The sequence below is a fragment of the Eublepharis macularius genome, chromosome 18 (assembly GCF_028583425.1).
Source record: "Eublepharis macularius isolate TG4126 chromosome 18, MPM_Emac_v1.0, whole genome shotgun sequence".
NCBI classification, from domain to species: Eukaryota; Metazoa; Chordata; class Lepidosauria; order Squamata; family Eublepharidae; genus Eublepharis; species Eublepharis macularius.
The window spans coordinates 24,665,983-24,677,825 of record NC_072807.1 but is presented as its reverse complement, the minus strand read 5'-3'; the positions used below and the strand labels follow the sequence as shown (position 1 = coordinate 24,677,825).

The window sequence follows — 11,843 nt, the reverse complement described above, 5'->3', positions numbered from 1 at the left end:
CAAAATGAAAACAAACTACAGGCTAAGTCTTCTGGCTGCTTTTATATTTTCAAATAATGTCCTAAAAAAAAAACCAATCCACTCCCACAAAAAAGATTCTTTACATTCTCACCAGGATCTCTCATCTCATCCTTCGCAGCCAATTGTTACTGTTTTGCCGCAAAGAGGTTAAAATATTGATGGGCTCTCTGGAGTAATATTATATACAAGGTTGGAGTGCCTTCATCCATCCGTGAATTCATGATTTCATAGTACATATTGGAACCACAATAACCAGGATAACTGTACAAGCAGCCGCCGCAATCAATGCTGCTATTTTGCAAGCTTTTGCTCTTCTAAATTCAGCTTCTTTACGTTTCAATAAGGAATCGTAGCCTGGTGTGTAGATGTCCTCCATCCAATATTCCAGATTGTTGGGATTCAAAGATTCTTGGGCCTGAAATAAATAAAGGGAATCCTTTACTTTACTGCCCCTTCATCATTTTTTTTGTAAAAAAAGATTTAAAACAGAATACATGCAACTTGCAAATGAAAGGCCGGATCCAGCCAAAAGTCCCTTGCAACGCTTGCAACAGGAGTGAGGGCCAAATGACATGTTTGTGTTCTAAATGAGTTGGGTCTGGATTCCCTGGGCTCAGCTTATATTTCCTGCAGCCACACAGCAGCTTCAGGGAACAGCTTCATTTTTAAAGAAGAGTCTAAACAGGTCCAGTATACCATCATGGAAGGGAGGATGGCCTCCTGCCCCCCAACCATTTTCATGTGCAAAAACAATGTGGAGTTATTTCCTTGTTTTTGCTCCTCTGCATGGAGTATTTGTGCACATGAAACATCCAAAAACAGGGGAAACAGCTTGGGGGAGGCAGGAGCTCTTCTTCCTGCCACAGTGGCATTCTGAGCCTGTTTGGGCTCTCCTACACAGAAGAACTCTCCCTTTCCTAACAACAACAGCTACTACAACAGTTACTTAGAGTCTTTCTACATGAGACATCTGACCAGGGGTCATTTCGTAGAAAAAGAGCTGGAGGAACTCATTAGCATAACTCATTAGCATATGCCATGCCTCTCGCCATCACCGGAAGTGTGTCATTAGTATAACTGATTTGCATATGCCACACCCCCTGACATCACCTATTCTGGCTATTTTGGACCCAATCCTGGCCATTCAGGGCTGAAAATGGCTGAAAAGGGACCCCAAATAGTCAGGATTGGGCTGCTGATGAGTGGGAGAGTGATCCACCACCTGTCAGAGGCCCGATCCGGGCAGTTTCAGCCCCAATCCAGGCCGAAACGGGCACAAAATGGCCGAGAGTCAGGTGGGTGGGGCCACCTGACAAATGATCTCTTTGGGGAACTGCCGGAATTGCATTCCTGTGTGTTCCCCCTCGAAATGAGCCCTGCATCTGACACATGAAGAACACGTCAGGAGATGCAAGGGTAGCCAGGAAGGGTAGTTTAAAAAGACAGAGACGGCATCAGGTCAAAGGCTTTGCTATACACTGGAGTTGTGTGAAGAGGCCGTGAAATGCCAGAAGGGAAACTTCAGCCCATTATAACCTCTCCAGGGCGAAGCCCAGCTCTGGAAGGCAGCTCCAGCCCATTTCTATTCCTTGCCGTCCTCTGGTTGCAATCCCACACAGTTTTAGAGGTGAAATTGACAGAGCCTTCGGGGAGGCAAAGATGAAATTAGGTGAAATTAAAATGAAGGTGAAAACAAACTCACTCCACTCCATGCATCTAATGAAGAGAACTGTGGCTCTCGAAAGCTTATGCTACAATAAAGTTGGTTAGTTTTAAATGTGCCACTGGACTCTTTACTATTTCACTCCACGTGAACACTGTTGTCATTTATTGCTTTAACAGGTCTCTCTCGCCCTTCTGGTAGTTCAGGGCAAAGCACTGAAAATACAGATGAGGAGCAAACATCACCATTGCACAATCCCGACCCAACCGAAACAGAAAATAAAAAACTAAAAACAAAAGAGAGAATCAGCCTGCATTTGCAAACACCAGCTTTGCCTGTTCCCTCCCTGGGTCTGTTGGTGAACATCGCCCCCACTTGCAGTGCAGAACAGGTGTCCAGGTGTATTTCCCGGCTGCTGACCAGTGATGGAAGAATCGTGGGCCAACTGGTTTCCTACATCAATGAGAGATTTCAATAGCTATGTCCAAATTGCAAAGAAATGAACCATGTTCTTTAAGACAGGGGTATCTCAGTCCGTTTGGGCCTGCTGCATTCAAGGCAGACCACCACACAACACATTCTTAAGCTTCTGGCCGAACTGCCTCAATTCTATATCTGTTTTTGTGGTCTCACCAGTCAGAGCTAAGAGATATTGCAAGGGAAACCTTGACACACCTGACAAATACTTTCACATATGTAATGCAAGGTGGGGAATTTCATTCGATTGCTATCTCAGACCTCCGCCGCCTATTACGAGCCCGTCAAAAAATCATTGCATTCAATGTGTGTAGGGGGAAGGGAAATCTCCCAGAAGGCTTTCAACCAGTTCAGTTCAGCATCAATTGCTGCCTGGAGGAAAATTTCCTCTCTCTTAAGAAAAGCATTTTTGTTCTGTTCCGAGTTATTTTGCCTTGCAACCGAAAATGGTTTTGTAGCTGCTAAGACAACAGTTTTTTTTTTAAAACTGTGGGAAAAATAGAACAGATTTTTAACAGGGATATTACTGGGACCAAAAAACTTCACACTCCAGTAACAGGGTGAGATAGTATGTAAGCATGCATTGTCCCACACTGGTGTCTTCTTCAACCCTGGTTCTTGACAGTAAGGGGGTTACATAAAATGTAACCTACTTCTAGCAGCACCCAAGAAGCAAAAATGTGTATTTTTCCATATGATGTGCAGGGCAGAGGAACATCATATATATCATATCAGAGACAGTAAAGCACCCGACAGACAACGTAGTGTAGTGGCTGGCATTTGATTAAGAAGAGCTCAGTGCAAATCCTGGCTTGCTAGATGGTTTTAGGCCAGTTACTACATAGCTTAGTCTAACTTCAGTGTTAGAATCATAGGGTTGGAAGGCATCTCCAGTGTCATCTAGTCCAACCCCCTGCACAATGCAGGAAATTCACAAATGAACTCCCCTTCCCCTTCACACCCCCAGTGACCCCCTGCTCCATGCCCAGAAAATGGCAAAATACTGTCAGGCTCCCTAGCCAAACTGGCCTGGGGAAAATTGCTTCCTGACCCCGAAGTGGTGATCAGCATTATTCTAGGCATGTAAGAAGGTGCCATGAGCACGAAGCACTGAGGTAACCCTTCCTGCCCTCCCTCTCATGATCTTCCTAAGTTCAGAGAACCAGCATTGCTGTCAGGTGGCCATCTAGCCTCTGCTTTAAAACCTCCAAAGAAGGAGAGCCCACACCACCTCCCGAGGAAGCCTGTTCCACTGAGGGACCTCTCTAACTGTCAGGAAGTTCTTCCTAATGTTTAGCCGAAAACTCTTTTGATTTAATTTCAACCCGTTGGTTGTGGTCCGACCTTGCGAGGCAACGGAAAACAACTCTGTGCCATCCTCTATATGGCAGCCCTTCAAGTACTTGAAGATGGTTATCATATCACCTCTCAGCCCTCTCTTCTCCAAGCTAAACATACCGAGCTCCTTCAACCTTTCCTCATAGGACTTGGTCTCCAGACCCCTCACCATCTTCATTGCCCTCCTCTGGACACGTTCCAGCTTGTCTATATCCTTCTGAAATTATGGTGCCCAAAACTGAACACAATACTTTTGGTGAGGTCTAACCAGAGCAGAGTAGAGCCATAGCATCATTTTGCATGATCTCGATGCTATACTTCTGTCGATACAGCCCAAAATTGTATTTAGCTACTACATCACACTGCTGACTCATGTTCCATGTATGGTTTACATTGTTGTTGTAAAGGCAGAAACAGTGTGTTAGTAGAGTTGCATAGTACGCAGAGAAGCACATGAGTGTGAACCTGAGCTACAGGGATTGTGCATTTGCGTGGAGAGAAACAAATTTACACTCAGAGCCTTGGTTAAGCTTTAGAAAAGAAATAAGAGTTCATTTATTGTTGGGACTCCATACAGGAAAGGCAATGGAAGAGAGAAGTTGCTATCTAGACTAAAGATGCCAATGGATGGCATGTCCTCCACCCATGGTGGCAAGATGGAGGAGAAAGACTGAGAGTGACAAAGAGAGGAAGATGAGGTGAAAGAAAAGGAAGTCCCTGAGAATACATTCTACACAGCATAAGACAGTAGCAGGATAGCAGAAAGCAAGGATAAACAGACCCCTGACATTTCTCTCTCTTTGACTCTTGGATTGTCCCCCTCTGAAACTTGAGAAAGGGACAGCGTAAAGGTCCTCCTCATCTTACACCATGAAAAACCCTTTGTGCCACTCTGAAAGCTAAACTACAAGAGACGAATTACACGAGGACACACACGTGAAGGGAGTTGCAATGTTAGCTGAGAAGCCAAGTTTTAAAAAACAGATCGGAACTCTTTGTCAAATTCCCCTCTTTACAGAGCCAGGAAAGATCTACCCACAGAGGGTTTGTTAATTTCCTCTTTGCGTCTGGAAGGCTCTGTCAGTTTCACCTCCTCTTCCAGGAGGCGAAGAGGAAATAAACCCTCTGAGGAGCCATCTTTGCTGGCTCTGTAGAGAGGGGAAATTGACAGAGCTTTCTGATCTGTCTTTTAAAACTTGGCTTCCCGGCTAACATTACGACTCCCTTCATATGTGCGTCCTTGAGTAATTCGTTTCTTGTAGCTCTGAGTTTCTTAAAAGAGGGGCAGAATACCAATGCCATAACTGGGCCTCCCTGACACTATTTTGTCTGCTCTGACTAGCAAACATTCTCCAAAATTGCACTCTAACCACTACACGAAGCTGACTCTCACTTGATTACAATTCTGCATTAAAATCCAACCATACAGGTATCTGCCCTCCATATGTACATGGGGATCCTCTCTGGGTCAAAGCAGACACACCAGCATTTGCACGACTCATTTCTCAATAGATGCTACTTACACCTGTCACCAGAACTGGAAATGAATGCAACTCACTTGTAGATCCAAAGCCGTGAGTTTCCCCTTCTCGCCAGAGTTCCTTGTATATTCCTCGATGGTCCATGATGGCTGTGCTCGTTTCACTTCTGCCAGTTCGGTCAGGCGCATGTCCGTGTACAGGGGATTGCTCTTCATGTGCGACTTGAGCGATGCGGGGTAGGGATGGGGGCTGAAGACTTGCTCAATCAAAAATGTGTCCTTGGACTGCTTGGCATGTCTATGCGGTTGTGGGATTTCATACTGCCTGTCTGCCTGCAACAAGGTTCAAAAGAAGTTTGGAGAAAGAAGGCAGGTTTCAGAGAGCTCATAAATGTGTCCTCACTTGTTGCTAAGAGCTTCAAAGGGGGAACTTACATGTGTGAGCAAGGGGCTACCACAATGACTTGCATGTTTGAATGAGCCACTACAGAACCAACACCATCGCAGGTCAAATGCACCCTACGTAATTATTTTCAGCTGATTTAGACACATTCTGGCATGCTGCACATGCAAATAGGTCTGAGAGGAGGATAGGGACTGGTGTAATGGCTACTGATGTCACAACGGCAAAAGAACTTCCATAAAGTAGTGATAGCCCCCTACCCAGCTGCTAAGGAGAGAGGCATTTGGGGGGGCTCTCTCACCCAAGCCAAAAGGTTGCAAACTCCCTAAACGCTTTTCCTGCCTCCAACCTTCTGACGGTGCTTCCCCAGCCCATCTTGGCAAAATGGTTTGGGGGAAAATGGTGCTCAGGCAGAGAGACTTGCAAAATGTGTATGGCATCATTATTGAAGATGATTGTTATTTTAGAATGACAGCATATGGAAAAGAGGGAGAGAGAAAATAGGCTGGATGCGGCATGACATTTCCACTTGCAAATGGAATACACACTGGCTAAATGGAATGAAGTGGAGAAATGCTGCAATTTTTTAAAAAAGCCATTTATGGTGCAGTCCTACATATGGTGGCACCAAAGCTCTGCAGTGCTGTTTCAACCATTGCACAGAAGCGCACCAGTAAAATGCCATATGATGGGAATCGTCTTAATCGCATGTTATTTAGATGGCTTTTTTGAAAGGTTTTATCAATACACACACGCTCGTCACTAAACATAAAGGTAGACAAGATGTAAGAAAGAGAAGGAATGGAACTCTGATGGAGAGCAGGCTTGACCGTTAGCAAGTCTCACGAAAGATACTCAGATACCAAGTGCTGGCAAAGCATGTGACTTGGCGAGCTGCTACCACGTGGAATAGACAATAAAATACTAAGATAGTTGGAGACATGAATTAAGATAGATGAAGACATGAACGTTCCATATACGGCAGATTTATGCATTCAGGGAGCTACTGTAGCACAGTGCTTAAGTGGTTGGGATGCAAATCAGCACTCTGCTGGTTCGAATCCCACTGTGCCAGGAGCTCAGCAGGAGACCTTGGTTAAGCCATTGCTCTCAGCCCCAGCTCCCCAACTGTTTTGTGGGGATAATAATAACACAGACCTGGTTCACCTGAGTGGGCAATAATCTGTCCAGAAGAGAAGTATATAAGTGCAGTTATTATTACAGAGAGCTGCTGTAGCATAGAGGTTAAGTAGTTGGGCTGCAAATCAGCACTCTGCTGGTTCATTTCTCGCTATTGCCATGAGTTCTGCAGATGGCCTTAGATAAGCCACTCCTCTCAGCTCCAGTTCCCCAGCTGCATTGTGGGGATAAGGATAGCACTGCCCATTTTCACCGGTCTGAGAGGGGCACGGATCTGTTTAGAAGAGCAGTATATAAGAAGAGTTATGTAGTCGAGAGTGGCAGGACTCTAATCTGGAGAGCCAGGTTTGATTCCCCACTCCTCTTGAAGCCAGCTGGTGACTTTGGGTTGGTCACAGTTCCCTCAGAGCTCTCTCAGCCCCACCCACCTCACAGGGTGATTGTTGTGGGAATAATAACATACTTTCTAAACCGCTCTGAGTTGGTGTTAAGTTGTCCTGAAGGGCGGTATATAAAATGAATGTTGTTATTGTTGTTGTTGTTATTATAGAACCCTCAGGGTTAGGTGGCCCCTTTATTTAGGGGTGCTTTGTGACACATTGAGCAAGCGCCAATCTTTCTCGGGTTTGGACCTGAGCACTCTTTGCATAAGTCCCATTTCAGAATCCTAAGATAAATGCATTATGATTTAGATTTTATTTCCCGGATACTGCCAAGGAAAAATAGGAAAGTGAGGCAAAGAGGCAATCATTTACTAAAAAGATCGTAATTGTCATGCAATAGATGGATGTTGCCATTCTGTGAACTTTTCAACCGCTGCTGGATCCTTTCATGCAAGCATGTTTAAATAAAATATAATTGACTGAATTGAAAGAGGAAATTACCTCCGTGGCATCATGGTAAGAATTTGAGATAGTTATCTTTAAATGGAAAGATAGTAATCATCCCAGGCTGGAAGAGTGGATGGAGAGATTCAGCATTTTGTGTATAAGACTGTAACAAGCAGGGAACCTGCAAGGATTTGTGTGTGGGGTTCCCTTCGTGCCCCCCCCATATATCCCTTCCCCCACACTATGCCTTCTTTGTCTCCTCCTGGTAATCCCTATACTGACCCCCCTTTCCCTGCTCCCTTCTCTCCTTCTCACTCATCAACCAACCTTTCTTTTTCCTGCCCCCCACCAGTCTTCAGCTTTATTTATTTACTTCATTTATACTCCAACTTTCTCTCCAATGGGGACCCAAAATGGCTTGCATCATTCTCTTCTCCTCCATTTTATCCTTACAACAACCCTTTGAGGTAGTTTAGAATGATAGAGAATGACTGGCCCAAAGTCATCCAGCATGCTTTCATGGCAGAGTGGGCATTTGAATCCATCTCCCAGATTCTAGTCTGACACCCTAACCACTACACAACATCAGTTCTCAGTTTTCCCTTCCATTGTCCTGTCAGACTCCCACCAGGAAAAGTCTGTCCAAGTGAGTTGCATGGTGGCCACCTCTGGGGCTGGCCAAGTTATACAAGTTGTGTGGAAGCTATTCCTGAGCCCAGGCGAGCTGTGTGGCATCAAGTAATCTAACAGCCACCACCACCCCTGAACAAGTTGTACAAATTGCATGGCAGCAAGTTGCTGGAAACTGCTGCTGGCCCTGGCCCTAAGGAGTCTTCCCTCCAGGGCAGGAGGAAGAGGAACAGGGGTGAACTGAGTGGCCAAAATACACCTGGAAAGGGCCCTGCCCTCTCCCTCTCCCTTTACTGACAGAAACCACAATTTGAAAACTGACAGTATTGTTGTGGTTGCCTAGCAACTCCTCAGTGGCCACTGAGAGCCAAGCTACAAGTGATGCCTGACACAAGTTGGACACTTGTCAGCTTCCCTCAAGTTTTGATGGGAAATGTAGGTGTCCTGGTCTTACAGCTTGGCTCTCCATTTAATTGAAGTTTACAGAACCCCCCCCCCCACACACACACACTCAGCGGAGGGGAAGGGGGGGCACCCGGTGAAAGTCCAATGCCTGCACCCCCCTCCTGACCGCATGTTCTCCCTCCCATAGACTGCTGCTCTGTAAACTTCAATTAAATGGAGAGCCAAGCTGCAAGACGAGAACGCCTACATTTCCCATCAAAACATGAGGGAAGCTGACAAGCATCCAACCTGTGTCAGGCGTCACTTGTAGCTTGGCTCTGAGATCTCCTTTTTTAAAGATACAGGTGCTGCTTTTTTATTTTGGGGTTTTAAACTCCATCTCCATGTATTCTTTTAAAGATTTCAGATTTTTCTACACTCCTGGGGCTTTCCTCAGGTTTGTAGCAGGACCTGTTCATGGATTCAATATTTGGATTTAAGTATCCACAGGAGGGTTCCATGTTGAGAACTGGATGATGTTTGCCTTACAATGTAATCCTAAACCAAGTTACTGTGTGCTGGGGACACAATCAGGAAAGATCCAGTGTGTGTCTGGGGAGGTACAAAACTGCTATCATTTGTGTGATGCAAAGTCCTGATGCAAAGTCCTGGTGCAAGCATAAGAACTTTGTAATGTGTAGATGAACCATCAGTCTCTCTCTCTCTCTCCCCCCCTCACTTAATCTAACCTCAAAAGGTTGTTGTAAGAATGAAGATTATCAGATAGATTGCTCTGACCTCTGAGGAGGAAAGGCAAGACATAAACATGAGAGATATTCTGCACGTCTATATTCACAAGATGAATCAATTAATGGGTTTCGTGATATGATGTTGGCTTATGTAATTTATAATTGCTAACACACATTTAATAAAAACAGCCACGGTCACAGGCAAATTCTAAACATATCATTGAAAAAGAACTACCTCTTTGGATTTCCTGTGCCAGTCCTTGTTTTCATTCCCGCCTCGGTCTTTCATCTCTTCCTCTGTGATCCCAGCTTGGTTGGTGTACGTGATAGCCCGCCAGTCTCTAGGGGAGTTAGAAATACTTGCTATCTTGGATTCAGTGGCACTATTCTCCTCTGTAAGCGATCTCGATGACCTCCTAGTGAACAAACTTTTTTTTAAGGCTTTTACCCGGAGGCTTTCACTATTGCTGCCGCTGGCATCTGAGCAGCACCAGTCTGGATTGTTGTCCAATTTGCCCCCATGTGAAGAATTATGACACGAAAACATCCTCGGAGAGGTACTGTCTTCCGACTGAACTTCGCTTGTTAGGGAATTGAGATCGAGCTGGACGCTAACTTTCTCTGGCTGCTGGATCTTTTGATCCAACTTGTTCAGCTTGCCCAAGACTTGGGAAATTTCATCCCTGACGCTCGAGAGAGACTCCAGCTTCTTTTCGATTTCCCCAATCCTCAGGACTAGTTTGCAGACGCTAGTTTTCAGTTCGTCATCCGCTGCACTGCTGATCTCCAACCGAGACACCTTGTCCAGCTTGTTACTGGAATTCCCATTGGAAATTTTCGCTAAGTGGTGTTCGGGGGAGCTTTCGCAATCTGATTTGTGTATCTGCGAGAGCGAGCCAGTGCTGTTGTAGCAAGAGGACTGTATCACTCCAGAAGACCCACAGACACTCATGTCATCCAGAAACCTGAAGATGTCGCTAATATCATCGCTCACAATTTCAGAGTCGTCATCTGATTGCTTCAGAGAATGTCGCTCATTGTATTTATTCTGACTCAAGTTGCATTTTTTGTGTTCCAACCCATGTGGGTCTGTCTGCGTTCCAACGCTGCTGGTTTTGTCGATGCTCAGAAGCTGGACAGAAGTGCAGTTAATACTTTTGTCTTTAAATTTTTTGATGGGTTCGCGCTTCTCCATTTCTAAAATGGAGGAGATTTCTTTGGGTTTATGCCCATTTGGTTTCACGGCATAGTTGGACTGCAGCATTGGCTGTTGATCTTTTGGATTGTGATAAGGCTGGTGCCTTTCAGTGGCTGGAAAATTGGGAGGCTGGCTGTTTGAACCTTGGTATCGGGATTTCTCTTCTGATTGTTTCCTGTTCAAAAAGGATCTTTCAAAATCAGGGACTTCTTCAGTATTCAAACTCCAACTCTTTGCTGGCCATGGGGTTTGTTTGTTTGGTTTTCCCAACCACCTTTTTGTATCTTGTGATCCAAGGATGGTTGTTGGGCCAAAATAAGTAGATGCTTGAAGATCATCTAAACTTTCATGTTTGACTCGTCTTTTCTCTGGCACGGGGGAATAAATTGGGTTCAGATATTGGCTGCTGTATGGCATTTCAAAACTGTGATTGAAGAATGTCTGCTTAGAAGTCTCTTTCCTGCATGAAGGTTCTACAAGTTCCTCCTCCGTTTTGCTTGTGGGCGATATCAAGTTTGGGGAAATAGTGAGGAGATTGTGGAAGTCTTCCTTGAATATGTTTCTTTTCTGCACGCACGACTGCATCACAAAGGGTTCATCATTTGAAACAAATGGTTCTTTGATGCTTGAGCTGATGGGCAACGAGTCCTGGTCTGAGATGGACTCTGTCTCAATGTTCATGGGGAAATATGTGCTCTGCATTTCACAAGGTGAAGAATTGGGAATAGTATACGATGCTAGGGCTTGCAAACGATCAAGTGACGCTGCTCGGCCTTTAATTTCTTTATCGACCCCAAGCAAAAAATTAGGTTCCGACGCAGGTACGAATTGTGGACAGTCTTTGCACTCCCCTTTCCTACCTTTGGAAGACCTCCTGCCTGAATACCCTCTGCTAAATTCTCTCTCTCTCAATTCACAATTAGGCACACAGTCCGCCATATTACAGACCTCTGTGTCAGACCGGCAAGACTCTATTGATTCTTTCTTCCTCACCTTCTCTCGGGCCACAGGGAGTTTTTCCTTGGCTATGCCTCCATTCATCTGGATAAGGTTGAATATCGTCACGATGTCTGCTGCGACCATGATCTTTTTTGATTGCTGGTTGTTGACGGTGCATCTCATTTTGTCTTTGAACAAAGTGGCGGGGAAATTAGGATCCAGGCAGGCAGTGTAGAACAGCACACTCCTCAGTTTGGCCAGCTGGGATAAATCAAATCTTGCGCACAACGATTTGCAGAGATCCTGATAGGAAACGGTGTTTTGCTTGGTATCGAGTTCCTCCAAAATATTCACTAGGAACAGTGAGGAGTCCTGATTGGTCTCCATGGCTGATGAATGTCAGTTTTTCCAAAATCTTTAGTTCCAGATCTAATTCAGCATAGAACAGAAAACAGAGAAGTTTATTCATCCTGAAATATGTGAACTGGAACACTGATTGTTATTTTTTTTTTAACATGCATCAACTAAAATCTGTGGGGCCGGGCAAGGTAGAGGCCATTCTTTGCACTCCAAAGTTCCCAGGTTCAGTTC

General features: G+C 45.0%; 1 protein-coding gene across 1 annotated transcript; it reads right to left on the bottom strand.

Moving 5' to 3' along the window:
- Positions 1 to 238: 238 nt before the first annotated feature.
- MINAR1 (membrane integral NOTCH2 associated receptor 1) lies at positions 239 to 11,639 on the bottom strand. The gene is made up of 3 exons (XM_055002167.1): positions 9,351 to 11,639; positions 5,058 to 5,312; positions 239 to 436 (listed from the first exon to the last, which is right to left on the bottom strand). Exons 1-3 carry the CDS (start codon positions 11,637 to 11,639, stop codon positions 239 to 241), a joined length of 2,742 nt encoding a protein of 913 aa, XP_054858142.1.
- Positions 11,640 to 11,843: the final 204 nt, after the last annotated feature.